Source organism: Oncorhynchus clarkii, unplaced genomic scaffold (genome assembly GCF_045791955.1).
Source record: "Oncorhynchus clarkii lewisi isolate Uvic-CL-2024 unplaced genomic scaffold, UVic_Ocla_1.0 unplaced_contig_2987_pilon_pilon, whole genome shotgun sequence".
NCBI lineage: Eukaryota > Metazoa > Chordata > Actinopteri > Salmoniformes > Salmonidae > Oncorhynchus > Oncorhynchus clarkii.
Genome location: NW_027260830.1, coordinates 91,266 through 105,706, shown reverse-complemented (window position 1 = coordinate 105,706; position 14,441 = coordinate 91,266). Strand labels below are relative to the sequence as shown.

Genomic DNA, 14,441 nt, shown 5'->3' with positions numbered 1-14,441 from the left:
TCGCGCTCGTGATTTGTATCTTCATGATATGAGCACGGGTCTTCTCCACTAATAATCCACAGGTGTTATCTGTTAGGTCAGTTAGCGGCAAGATTTGACCAGTGAGTAGTATAATCTATAGAAAATGATTGGACATATTCAATGTTCTTGAGGTTTACCTAATTTATCTTTATCGCGTGTTGAATTTTCAGCCCCAGTTTGTAGCAAACGTTACCGCAAAGATGTTCCGCTTTTTCAATATTCTGCCAGCCCCTCTGCAGGTATATCAAAATGTTGTTTTTGTTTGTGTTAACGTGTACCCCTCATTTGTTTTTCAAGCAAACATCTCCGGACAGTCGTTATGCGACATTTTAATAGAACATACTGTATCTTCGACTAAAGTTTACTTTTCAAACCTAGATGTGCGTGAGATCAATTTGCTTTCACCCCGTACCCGACGTTACTGAGGATGAGAAAAGGGCGAAAATTCAAAGCTCTAATATAGAACGAGATTTGTTTGAACAAGCCAAGCTTGAGGTGAACGTGATCAAAATATTGCTACTTGGTAAGTTTGTGTGCGTGCGAGGTGTATGTGTTGCAACAACCATGTCTCACATAATTTCGTATTATTATGTATGGAAATCCGAGACCCCTAAGTATGATATGTTATCTTTGGCATGGTTACTTGAGACCGATGGTTACTTAATGCCAAATTGAAAGGAGTTTGGCTGGGTGGGTATAACACACATTTCTAGAAACACAGTGGATAATTATAATTTAGGCTACTTTTGAACTACTTTTATCCACTTTGCAACAACTTAGCGTGTTAGCTAACCCTTCCCAATTATGTAAAGTACTTAAGAAGATATACTTTCAAGTAGGCCCTACTGCTGTAGTTTGTGGTATCTGTACTTTACTATTTATATTTTTGACTACTTTTACTCCACTACATTCCTAAAGGAAATAATGTACTTTTTACTCCGTACATGTTCCCTGACACCCAAAAGTACTCGTTACGTTTCGAATGTTTAGCAGGACAAGAAAAGTGTCCAATTCACACAATTATCAAGAGAACATCCCTGGTCATCTCCTGCCTCAGATCTGGTGGACGCACTAAACACACATGCTTTATTTGTAAATGTATAAGTGTTGGTGCTGTGTTTGCTTAATATGAGGAATTTAAAATTATTTATACTTTTGATACTTAGTTACATTGCAGAAATCGCCCTGCCATTGGTTGCTAAAACTCTAATACACTGAACGAAAATATGAATGCGATATGCAACCATTTCAAAGATCTTACTGAGTTACAGTTCATATAAGGAAATCAGTCAATTTAAATAAATTCATTAGGCCCTAATCTATGGATTTCACATGACTGGGAATACAGATATGCTGTTGATCCAGAGCATCACGAACAAGCTCAATGGGTGACATTTCTGGTGAGTAAAGTCTGGTGAGTATGCAGGCCATGGAAGAACTGGGGCATTTTCAGCTTCCAGAAATTGTGTAAAGATCCTTGCTACATGGAGTACTGGAGTGCAGTATCATGTTGAAACATGAGGTGATGGCGGCGGATGAATGGTATGACAATGGGCCTCGGGATCTCTTCATATTCAAATTGCCATCGATATATTGCACTCGTGTATGTTGTCCATAGCTTATTACTGCCCATACCATAACCCCACCACCGGGGCACTCTGTTCCCAACGTTGACAACTGCAAACCGCTCACCCACACAACGCCATACACACTGTCTACCATCTGCCCGGTACAGTTGAAACTGGGACTCATCTGTGAAAAGCACACAATTCCATCGTGCCAGTGGCCATCGAAGGTGAGCATTTGCCCACTGAAGTAGGTTACGGTGCTGAACTGCAGTCAGGTCAAGACCCTGGTGAGGGCGATGAGCATGCTGATGAGCTTCCCTGAGACAGTTTCTGGCAGTTTGTGCAGAAATTCATAGATTGTGCAAACCTACAAATTAATCAGTTGTCCGGGTGTCTGGTCTCAGACGATCCCGCAGGTGAAGATGCTGGATGTGGAGGTCCTGGCCTGGCGTGGTTACACGTGGTCTGCAGTTGAGGCCAGGTGGACATACTGCCAAATTCTCTTAAAACAATGTAGGAGGCGGCTTATGGTAGAGAAATCACCATTACATTCTCTGGCAACAGCTCTGGTGGACATTCCTGCAGTCAGCATGCCAATTTCACACTCCCTCCCAATTGGATGGCTTGTGGTTAGAGCGTTGGGCCAGTAACCGGAAGGTTGCTGGATCGAGTCCACGAGCTGTCAAGGTAAAAATATGTCGTTCTGCCCCTGAGCAAGGCAGTTAACCCACTGTTCCCTGGGTGCCAAAGACGTTGACGGTTATGGCAGCCCCCCACACCTCTCTGATTCAGAGGGGTTGGGTTAAATGTGGAAGACACACCTCTCTGATTCAGAGGGGTTGGGTTAAATGCGGAAGACATATTTCAGTTGAATACATTGTTGGACAACTGACTAAATATCCCCCCTTTCCCCTCAACTTGTGACATCTGTGGCATTGTTGTGTGTCAAAACTGCAAATTTTTTTTTAGTGGCATTGTATTGTCCCCAGCACAAGGGGAACCTGTGTAATGATGCTGTTTAATCAGCTTCTTGATATGCCACATCTGTCAGGTGGATGGATTATCTTGGCAAAGGAGACATGCTCATTAACAGGGATGTACTAAATTCGATAGAAATAAGCTTTTTGTGTATATGGAACATTTCTGGGGTCTTTTACTTCAGCTCATGAAACATGGCACCAACACTGTGTTTTTTTGTATTTGTGTAGTTTGCCTAATTTCAGTTTGTAACAAAATAAGCTGCTCTAGTGTAGAGAATCATTCAACCATCTAAACCCTTGTGAAATATATTTTCCATAATCTTTTGAAGACGCAAAAGAAATTGCGCACATAGAACAGATCTACCGCTTCTTAGACTTGCGTTCAAGTAGAGTAATAGAACTATAACTCATATTTCTACAGTGTGAATTTGGCCAGGTCACCCAAATAGTTACAGCAATTACATTTATTTTTTGATAATTAAGCCTATTTAAAACCAAATACTCTTGAGTCATTTTCTATTAAGGTATCTTTACTTTTACTCAAGTATGAACGTTGGGTATTTTTCCACCACTGACCCTGACCTTAACCATTTTAGCTACCCATTTGCCTAACCTTAAGCCTTTAACCGAACTCCTAAACTTAACCCTAACCTTATAATGCAAACGGTTGATAGATCATTTAGAATCTCAGCATGTACAACTTTAGCATTTTAGCTAATTGTCAACTTTTGAACTACTTGATACTTTGCAACTACTAGCATGTTAGCTAACCCTTCCCCTAACACTTCCCTTAACCCTTTAACCTAATTCCTAAACTTAACTCTAATGTTAGCGAGCTAGCTAACCTTAGCCACCTACTTGGAATTCATAACATATCAAATGTTTTGCAGATTCCTAACATAATGCATGCTTTTTATGAATTCATAACATGTAATAGAAATTGTCATTCTTAACATATCACCCATTTCGTATGATAGGCATCCACAAATGAATACATACCATACGAAACGCAACATATCATACTAAATGCGGTGTCTCGGATGTATGTACAGAAAAATACGAAATGCTCTGAGACCAGGTTGGTTGCAAATCACAAATATGGCCAACCATGTCACTGCAGAATATATTTAATGTGTTTTGTGATTTAAGTTCCCATTAGATTGCACTGATGTGATGACTACTTTGTTCCAGGTGCTACAGAGAGTGGTAAGAGTACCATGGTCAAGCAGATGAAGGTCATCCACAGTCATGGCTTCTCCAAGCCAGAGCTTATTAGCTTCAAGGTGCTGTACACTTTACCCTCCTTGGCAGAGATTCTCGAATGTGTTGTGACATGTTTTTTTCTTTAAAGGGGATTCTTGGCTTTGTTACACTACATTCTCACTATTCTAAAGAACCCAGACAGGTCCATAACCTGTTATGTTGTTGGCTTAAAAAGGCTGTATTCAACAGTCACGATACCATGATCAATGCATACTGCCCTCCATTAATACTGTGTGCTTCCATTCTGTAAGAAAATGCTCTTACTGATGCTTAATCGAATAGTGTTTTGGCTGGACAGGGCACTGATGTAGCTGATAGTGACTCCACTTGGGAGATTAGGGAGGGAGTTGTTGCGTCTGGATGTATGGTATGGGAGCTGGGGTTTGGGAAAGGTGATTCTACCTCCTACCAATCAGACCATGGAGGTAGAAGAGCTTAGGTGTGGTTAATGGTAGCTGTATACTGTTCAAACCATGTTTTTTTTACTGTGTACAGTCCTTGGCTAGAGGTCTGTAAAGGTGGGTGTTACATTATTGAACATTTTACATTCACATAGAACAGGCATGAATATCTGTCTGGTAGAATAGAACAAAAATAATGATTCCCTATCTGCAGTGTTGTGAAGAATAGCCCAGTCCCAGTGTTCAATAGTCACCCCTCTCTCTCCCTCCCTCTCTGGCTCACCATCCAAAGTATTTAAACTGAGCCCTCCATGAGTGATTCCATCAGACTACTGAACTTTCTCGATTAGCGAACATTTATTGATTTACTTGTCTGTCTTGATGTATTCACACTTCATATTTTAGCTGCCATGTATACCGAAATAAAACTCAAACTCCCTCCCTTCACAGGCTGCAGTGCTGGATAACCTCCTGACCTCCATGAAGTTTGTGCTGCGCGGCATGGGACTGCTGAGGATTAATCTGGCCAACAAGAAGAACAAGGTGAGGGAGAAGAGTTAGTAGCTAGTCTTGGAGCATCATGTCATACTGACTGACCACCTTGTTAGGACCTTTTGATTTGACAATTTAAAATACGTAGTTACTCCAGGCAACCGATACATAAACCACAACTAGCAGAGGGTACTAGCCAGAAGACCATTTGTGGTCTTCTATCAAACAGATACAGCACACATGATGAAATATGGTCTCTATTCACACCCTCTGGTAATTATGCAACACATTCTGTACCCCCATTTAACACATGTTGACCTAACAGGATCATACAGTGTAACTAGTCAGCCCAGTTTTAGACCTACATCTCTTCCCATGGTCATAGCTTCCTCCTTTTGAAACTGTAGAGCTCAGATGTCACGTTAGATGTCAGCCTTGCTCTGGTATTCTCCTAGCTACGTCCCTAACACGATCACAAGCCATATCTTGAAGTTTAAAAGCCTCTTTGCCTCACACATCTTTCTTGACCTCACTAATAACGACAAGTGGACACAGGGACTGGCATTTATCTTCTACATCTGTCATTATGATTTAGTTGGGTTTTTCATTAGGACCAAATGGAAGAAAAGACTGAAACCGAGAGGGACTACCTGGACTAGTCCAATAAGAAACACTAATTTTACATAGCAAAACACACACAAAAAAAGCATATGTCTTTCATTCCCTAATGAACAAGACCCGAGACAGCAAATGTTTATCATATTCCCAAACTGGAGCAATGCCGTCGGGGGTATGCCAAATAAAAATATGATTTACATTTATTTATTTTTTAAAACTTTTTTTTCACCTTTTCAAACAGTCCATTTATATTTTCCAACGGGGTCTATACATTTGGGTGAGTTTTTTTTTCTTCTCTCGCCTGATTAGCCTCGTTTCACTGCCAAAAATAAAATTAAACCATCTAGTGTTCAGCGAAATAACAACACAATGTCAAATACAGGTAGCCTAGTCAAATAATTAACATCCAATCACATTAACCGTTACTCTCTCGCGGGAATTCCATTAACGGTCGTATGTAGCCAAACATAGCTGCTGCTCATGTTGGCATCTGTACTGATGGCACAAAAGCCATGACAGGGAGAAATAGTGGAGTGGTAACGCTCGTGCAAGCAGTTGCTCCCGACGCCACTTGGGTACACCGCAACATCAACCGAGAGGCTCTTGCTGCCAAGGGAATGCCTGACAGCTTGAAAGGTGAAAATGGTTAATTTTGTTAAAGCAAGGCCCCTGAACTCCCGTATTTTCTGCACTATGGGCGACGGCCATGTAATGCTTTTACAACATTCAGAAGTGCGCTGGTTATCAAGAGGCAAAGTATTGACACTCTTGTTTTTTAAATTGAGAGACGAGCTTAAAGGTTTCTTTACTGACCATCATTTTCACTTGTCTGACCGCTTGCATGATGAGTTTCTTATACGACTGGCCTATCTGGGTGATGTTTTTTCTCGCCTGAATGATCTGAATCTAGGATTAAAGGGACACTTCGCAACTATATTCAAGGTGCGGGACAAAATTGAGGCTATGATTAAGAAGTTGGAGCTCTTCTCAGTTTGCATTAACAAGGACAACACACAGGTCTTTTCCATTATTGTATGATTTTTTGTGTGCAAATGAACTCAAGCTTACGGACATTATCAAATGTTATATAGCCTCCAGTCCACTTACTGATAAACTGAACAAGAGAGCCTCATTGAAATTACAACAAGCAGTTCTGTGAAAATTGATGGACAACACATGCCACTGCCAGATTTTTGGATAGGGCTGAGCTCAGAGTATCCTGCCTTGGCAAATCTCGCTGTTAAGACACTGATGCCCTTTGCAACCATGCAACCATATATGAGAGTGAATTCTCGGCCCTCACTAGCATGAAAACTAAATACAGGCACAGACTGTGTGTGGAAAATGATTTATGACTGAGACTCTCCAATATAACCCAACAGTGCAGAGTTATGTGCATCCTTTCAAGCACACCCTTCTCATTAACCTGTGAGTTATTCAACATTTTTGATGAACAAATAAGGTTTTAAATGTAAGATGGTTAAATTTATTGATTATTATTTGTGCCCTGGTCCTATAAGAGCTGTTTGTCACTTTCCACGAGCCGGGTTGTGACAACTCCCACTCATTCTTATGTTTTAATGTATAATTTTGTGTTTGTGGGGGGCAGGCTTACAATGATGGCAAAAAAACATTTGAGGGTGCGCTGTCCCTGGTGCTAGAGGGTGTACGCAGCTGGAGATGAATGTTTTGAAGGGGTACGGAACTATAAAAAGTTTGGGAACCACTGCCCTGGAGTATCGGTGATCATGAAGCCCTCTTCCTGTTGTCCCCATGCAGGCCCATGCCCGCTCTGTGCTGTCCTGTGGCCAGTGTTTCGGGGAGGACGGGGAGCTGCTGCCGTTTGTGGCCCTGTCTTTCTGTGCTCTCTGGGCCGACCAGGGTGTGAAAGCTGCAGCTGCCAGGGGCTATGAGTTCCAACTCAACGACTCAGCGCTCTAGTGAGTACCTTACATGTAGTGTTGTCACTGTACTCAGCATCACAGTTCTCTGAAGTATGATCATGGCAAGGAAACAACATACGGAGCGCACTGAATTTCATGATGAAACAGTGGAAGTTGATAATGCTGCGTTTTGGTATCAATTTATATTTTAATCAACCTCTGTTGGAGAGCGAGGTAGGGGCAGTGTTGTCTTTTTCACTGTCGTCACTCGCATCCTATAATTGAAGGTATAGCAGAAAGCATATGACATAAAGCAGGTTCTTAAAGGCTCAAAGAGTTTAAGTCTCGTGGCTGCTTTTCTTCTTTGCCATGGAAAATCAAGAATCGTGCTACTGGTGTCGTGACGCATGTTCTATCTGCGCCGTCCCACCTCATTCAGACTGACTGGACCGTGTGGATCCTCCCAGGTCTTACAAGGGAAGCCTTTGCTTACTTCCTCGTCGATATACACATAATGGGATTGTAGCGAAAAATACATCCGTCACAGGAAATGATTCTCCTGACATTTTGCTGAATTGACATTTTTAATTGGTCCTTCATTATAATGTCATGCCTGTCATGTCTTTGTAAAGGTGGTTGGTTAAAAAAGGACATGGGGGAAAAAGACATGAGAATTAAGTTTGAAATGCTTGTGTGTCTAGTGAGCAAGTGAGGGGATGACAACAGGGGATTATGTACATACTACTATTTACAGTGGCGTGTTGTGATTGGGATAATTGGTTAAAAGACTCCTGACTGTCTGCGTTATGAACTAAGCAGCGGCCAAGTGTTCTGCTTCACAGCTATTCAGCTTTACTTTACCCACCACCTGGGGGGCAGTTGTCAGTAAGGTGGCATCAGAGGGCTATGTATGGGTAAGGTGGCATCAGGGGGCAGTTGTCGGTAAGGTGGCATCAGGGGGCTATGTATGGGTAAGGTGGCATCAGGGGGCTATGTATGGGTAAGGTGGTATCAGGGGGCAGTTGTCGGTAAGGTGGCATCAGGGGGCTATGTATGGGTAAGGTGGCGTCGGGGGGCTATGTGTGGGTAAGGTGGCGTCGGGGGGGGCTATGTGTGGGTAAGGTGGCGTCGGGGGGCTATGTGTGGGTAAGGTGGCGTCGGGGGGCTATGTGTGGGTAAGGTGGCGTCGGGGGGCTATGTGTGGGTAAGGTGGCGTCGGGGGGGGGCGCGCTATGTGTGGGTTTGCCAGCCAGAGGGGTTGGCAGTGGATCCACATATATTGCGGCGTTACCCAGCTCCAATTTAATCTGCACCCGTTTATTCTCGATTTGTCCTCTTTTTGAATATACTCCTGTATATTAGACTGCTTATGTAGATGGCTACTTAAACACCATGGCGTCATTCTCTGTAGTTGGAGGTATGTGTGCGTTTTACATGTTCCTAAAACAGGCCCCTGCCCTGAACTGAGGTCATGCTCAGAATAGTTTTTTTTATTGTTGTTCTGGTGTCATGTGATGTGATGGGACATAGACACACATCCTCTCTTGTGGGGGTTGATCAGCGGTGTTTCTAAGCATGTGATGTGATGGGACATAGACACACATCCTCTCTTGTGGGGGTTGATCAGCGGTGTTTCTAAGCATGTGATATGATGGGACATAGCACCACATCCTCTCTTGTGGGGGTTGATCAGCGGTGTTTCTAAGCATGTGATATGATGGGACATAGCACCACGTCCTCTCTTGTGGGGGTTGATCAGCGGTGTTTCTAAGCATGTGATGTGATGGGACATAGACACACATCCTCTCTTGTGGGGGTTGATCAGCGGTGTTTCTAAGTGATGTGATGGGACATAGACACACATCCTCTCTTGTGGGGGTTGATCAGCTGTGTTTCTAAGTGATATGATGGGACATAGACACACATCCCCTCTTGTGGGGGTTGATCAGCTGTGTTTCTAAGTGATATGATGGGACATAGACACACATCCCCTCTTGTGGGGGTTGATCAGCTGTGTTTCTAAGTGATGTGATGGGACATAGACACACATCCTCTCTTGTGGGGGTTGATCAGCTGTGTTTCTAAGTGATATGATGGGACATAGACACACATCCCCTCTTGTGGGGGTTGATCAGCTGTGTTTCTAAGTGATATGATGGGACATAGACACACATCCCCTCTTGTGGGGGTTGATCAGCGGTGTTTCTAAGTGATGTGATGGGACATAGACACACATCCTCTCTTGTGGGGGTTGATCAGCGGTGTTTCTAAGCATGTGATATGATGGGACATAGACACACATCCTCTCTTGTGGGGGTTGATCAGCGGTCTTTCTAAGCATGTGATATGATGGGACATAGACACACATCCTCTCTTGTGGGGGTTGATCAGCGGTGTTTCTAAGCATGTGATATGATGGGACATAGCACCACGTCCTCTCTTGTGGGGGTTGATCAGCGGTGTTTCTAAGCATGTGATGTGATGGGACATAGACACACATCCTCTCTTATGGGGGTTGATCAGCGGTGTTTCTAAGCATGTGATGTGATGGGACATAGACACACATCCTCTCTTGTGGGGGTTGATCAGCGGTGTTTCTAAGCATGTGATGTGATGGGACATAGACACACATCCTATCTTGTGGGGGTTGATCAGCGGTGTTTCTAAGCATGTGATGTGATGGGACATAGACACACATCCTCTCTTGTGGGGGTTGATCAGCGGTATTTCTAAGCATGTGATGTGATGGGACATAGACACACATCCTCTCTTATGGGGGTTGATCAGCGGTGTTTCTAAGCATGTGATGTGATGGGACATAGACACACATCCTCTCTTATGGGGGTTGATCAGCGGTGTTTCTAAGCATGTGATGTGATGGGACATAGACACACATCCTCTCTTGTGGGGGTTGATCAGCGGTGTTTCTAAGCATGTGGTGTGATGGGACATAGACACACATCCTCTCTTGTGGGGGTTGATCAGCGGTGTTTCTAAGCATGTGATATGATGGAACATAGCACCACATCCTCTCTTGTGGGGGTTGATCAGCGGTGTTTCTAAGCATGTGATATGATGGGACATAGCACCACGTCCTCTCTTGTGGGGGTTGATCAGCGGTGTTTCTAAGCATGTGATGTGATGGGACATAGACACACATCCTCTCTTGTGGGGGTTGATCAGCGGTGTTTCTAAGTGATGTGATGGGACATAGACACACATCCTCTCTTGTGGGGGTTGATCAGCTGTGTTTCTAAGTGATATGATGGGACATAGACACACATCCCCTCTTGTGGGGGTTGATCAGCTGTGTTTCTAAGTGATATGATGGGACATAGACACACATCCCCTCTTGTGGGGGTTGATTAGCTGTGTTTCTAAGTGATGTGATGGGACATAGACACACATCCCCTCTTGTGGGGGTTGATCAGCTGTGTTTCTAAGTGATATGATGGGACATAGACACACATCCCCTCTTGTGGGGGTTGATCAGCTGTGTTTCTAAGTGATATGATGGGACATAGACACACATCCCCTCTTGTGGGGGTTGATCAGCGGTGTTTCTAAGTGATGTGATGGGACATAGACACACATCCTCTCTTGTGGGGGTTGATCAGCGGTGTTTCTAAGCATGTGATATGATGGGACATAGACACACATCCTCTCTTGTGGGGGTTGATCAGCGGTCTTTCTAAGCATGTGATATGATGGGACATAGACACACATCCTCTCTTGTGGGGGTTGATCAGCGGTGTTTCTAAGCATGTGATATGATGGGACATAGCACCACGTCCTCTCTTGTGGGGGTTGATCAGCGGTGTTTCTAAGCATGTGATGTGATGGGACATAGACACACATCCTCTCCTATGGGGGTTGATCAGCGGTGTTTCTAAGCATGTGATGTGATGGGACATAGACACACATCCTCTCTTGTGGGGGTTGATCAGCGGTGTTTCTAAGCATGTGATGTGATGGGACATAGACACACATCCTCTCTTGTGGGGGTTGATCAGCGGTGTTTCTAAGTGATGTGATGGGACATAGACACACATCCTCTCTTGTGGGGGTTGATCAGCGGTGTTTCTAAGCATGTGATGTGATGGGACATAGACACACATCCTCTCTTATGGGGGTTGATCAGCGGTGTTTCTAAGCATGTGATGTGATGGGACATAGACACACATCCTCTCTTGTGGGGGTTGATCAGCGGTGTTTCTAAGCATGTGATGTGATGGGACATAGACACACATCCTCTCTTGTGGGGGTTGATCAGCGGTGTTTCTAAGCATGTGAAATGATGGGACATAGACACACATCCTCTCTTGTGGGGGTTGATCAGCGGTGTTTCTAAGCATGTGATATGATGGGACATAGACACACATCCTCTCTTATGGGGGTTGATCAGCGGTGTTTCTAAGCATGTGATGTGATGGGACATAGACACACATCCTCTCTTGTGGGGGTTGATCAGCGGTGTTTCTAAGCATGTGATGTGATGGGACATAGACACACATCCTCTCTTGTGGGGGTTGATCAGCGGTGTTTCTAAGCATGTGAAATGATGGGACATAGACACACATCCTTTCTTGTGGGGGTTGATCAGCAGTGTTTCTAAGTGATGTGATGGGACATAGCACCACGTCCTTGGGGAGGACACTATTAGGCGCTTCATGTGAAGCGCGTCGGGTTTTTACGTCATTTTGTTTCAAGTGTCATCAAATCTCAATTTAGTGCCTCTTTATGCCTTGTTTTCAGGGACATTACCTTTGCTGAATGGGGTGTTGTTCAAGTGAAGTGTGGATTATGATGATGTGGGTTTGGGTTAACGGCAGTAGCATTCTGCTCTCTTTAGTTATGTTTCATACTGATGTTGTGAGTTTTATTTGATAAAAAAACAATTTAATATAATGTGCCCTTATTTTACCAGGTAAGTTGACTGAACATTCGCATTTACAGCAATGATCTGGGGAATAGTTACATGGGAGAGAAGGGGGGGAAATGAATTAGTCAATTGGAAGCTTGGGATGATTAGGTGACCATGATAGAATGAGGGCCAGATTGTAAATTTAGCCAGGACACCGGGGTTAACCTCCCCCCTACTCTTAACAATAAATGCCATGGGAATATTTAGGGAAGACAGAGTCAGGACACCCGTTTTAATATTCCATTCAAAAGACAGATCCCTACTCAGTGCAATGTCTCGGTCACTGCCTTGGGGCATTGATCTTTTTTAGACCAGAGGTAAGAGTGCCTCCTACTGGCCCTCCAACATCTGTTCTCCTAGCCCAATAATGGATTACAGGAGCCTAACATTACTCTTCAGTCCAAGGACCTTACATGTTCTGTTTTAAAGGGTCAATTGGCTCTAGAAGCCAAAACAGCCAAATATTCCATCTAAACGTGAATTGATTCTCAGTTGCGGCACAGTTCTAGAAACATAAATGCTTCCACTTTCACATCACAATAATAACACTTACTGTAGGGGGAACAGTTCCAGGGGACATTTAAAAATAAAATAAAAAATTGTGACATGTTAATCAAATCAAATCAAAGTTTATTTGTCATGTGCGCCGAATACAACAGGTGTAGACCTTACAGTGAAATGCTTACTTACAGGCTCTAACCAATAGTGCCAAAAAGCAAAAAAAGTGTGTAGGTAAGTAAAGAAATAAAACAGTAAAAATACATTTGAAAAAAGAGTAGCAAGGCTCTATACTATATATATACTATACTAGACCTGTTAGGCTTATTGAGGTAGTATGTACATGTAGGTAGCGTTAAAGTGACTGCAGGTCCCAGGATCCTTGTGGTCTTCTGTTTACAGACAGGTGTTCGGACACACAGATAGCTAAATAGCACAGTTAGTCCACTCTGTTTTTGTCTGTTTTCTGTAAACAAGCACTGTAACGTGAAAATATGGCCGTGTGGGAACCCTAACCATATAAAGGTGTGTATCAATTGAACCTTTTGATTTTGGAAAAATGATTTATTGGTAACATGAAAGAAGTTAATTTTGCTTCCAAAGCCTTACTGCAAGCGACATGTTAATGTTCAGACCGAGTGTCGCAGAGCTTAACACAACTCCCCCCTACAGAAGATGCCTTCATCTAATGACTTATGTGTAATGTAATAGAACTGAGTCATGATAAAGGGCTACTGGTCTCCCATCCAGGGACCAACCTTGCTTAGCTTCAGAGGCAAGCCAGCAGAGGAATGCAGGGTGGTACGCTGCCCTCACACTATACAATTGAGACACCAGACACACACACACACACAGGGTGTACAAAACATTAGGAACACCTTCTTAATTTTGAGTTGCACCCCCTTTTGCCCACAGAACAGCCTCAAATTGTCAGGGCATGGACTCTACAAGGTGTCAAAAGCGTTCTGCAGGAATTCTGGCCCATGTTGACTCCAATGTTTCCCACAGTTGTCAAGTTGGCTGATGTCCATCTGTGGTGGACCATTCTTGATAAACACAGGGAACTGTTGTGCGTGAAAAACCCAGTGGTGTTGCAGTTCTTGATGGACTCACATGTCAATAGAGAGTCTGTCTGCATCTGAAATGGTACTGTCGTGTCTTTACTATCATTAACTGAAGACTGATAGTTTTTATCAAAGAGTCTCTGTAATTAGTTACTGCGCGATAAAGTTCGTCTTTCGTTGAATTGTCAGTCTCTCGCTCTCTCTCTCTCTGTCTTGTTTAGAAGGGATAGTTCACAGTGACATTCGTTATAGAGTGGATGTTTCGGCGGTTGTCGTTCTTCGCGTTCAATGATACTGAATTCCTAGCTGCAGACTAGTAATTAATATCAAAGACTTGTTCTCATTCTGTCGGTATCGATAGTCTAAGAGTTTAACCACGTGGTATGGTTAAGATTCAGCAATGGTCTACAACCTTTGTACTCCTGTGATTGAGAGAAACTGCGGATAATTTATCAAATTTGGGTTTTATTCGGAATGGCAGAAAAGGGCTGTCCCAGGATGTCTGACCCTAACTGGGCTCAGGGGCGGTCCTCTGATTTAGTTCAAATCAAAAGGGAATTGTATTTTTCTTCATTAAACAGTCCACAATCATATTATACAAACAGTATCATACTCACTCATTCATCTTATACAACAATTAGATGTAAACCTCATATCTGAGACTATTATATAAACAGCGTTTTGGTAATGTGGCCACACCGTCTCCCATGAGCTTCCCAAGTTGTGACA

At 43.3% G+C, this 14,441-nt stretch overlaps 1 protein-coding gene across 1 annotated transcript in view; it reads left to right on the top strand.

Annotated features, from left to right (window-relative positions):
• The first annotated feature begins 221 nt into the window (after window positions 1-221).
• The window catches only part of LOC139401849 (guanine nucleotide-binding protein G(o) subunit alpha-like), a 35,426-nt gene continuing 21,206 nt past the window's right edge, over window positions 222-14,441 (top strand). Inside the window, exons 1-5 of the mRNA XM_071145832.1 lie at window positions 222-260; window positions 400-544; window positions 3,761-3,852; window positions 4,684-4,776; window positions 7,123-7,283. Coding sequence (XP_071001933.1) covers window positions 222-260; window positions 400-544; window positions 3,761-3,852; window positions 4,684-4,776; window positions 7,123-7,283 — 530 coding nt within the window. The remainder of the gene's footprint in view (window positions 261-399; window positions 545-3,760; window positions 3,853-4,683; window positions 4,777-7,122; window positions 7,284-14,441) is intronic.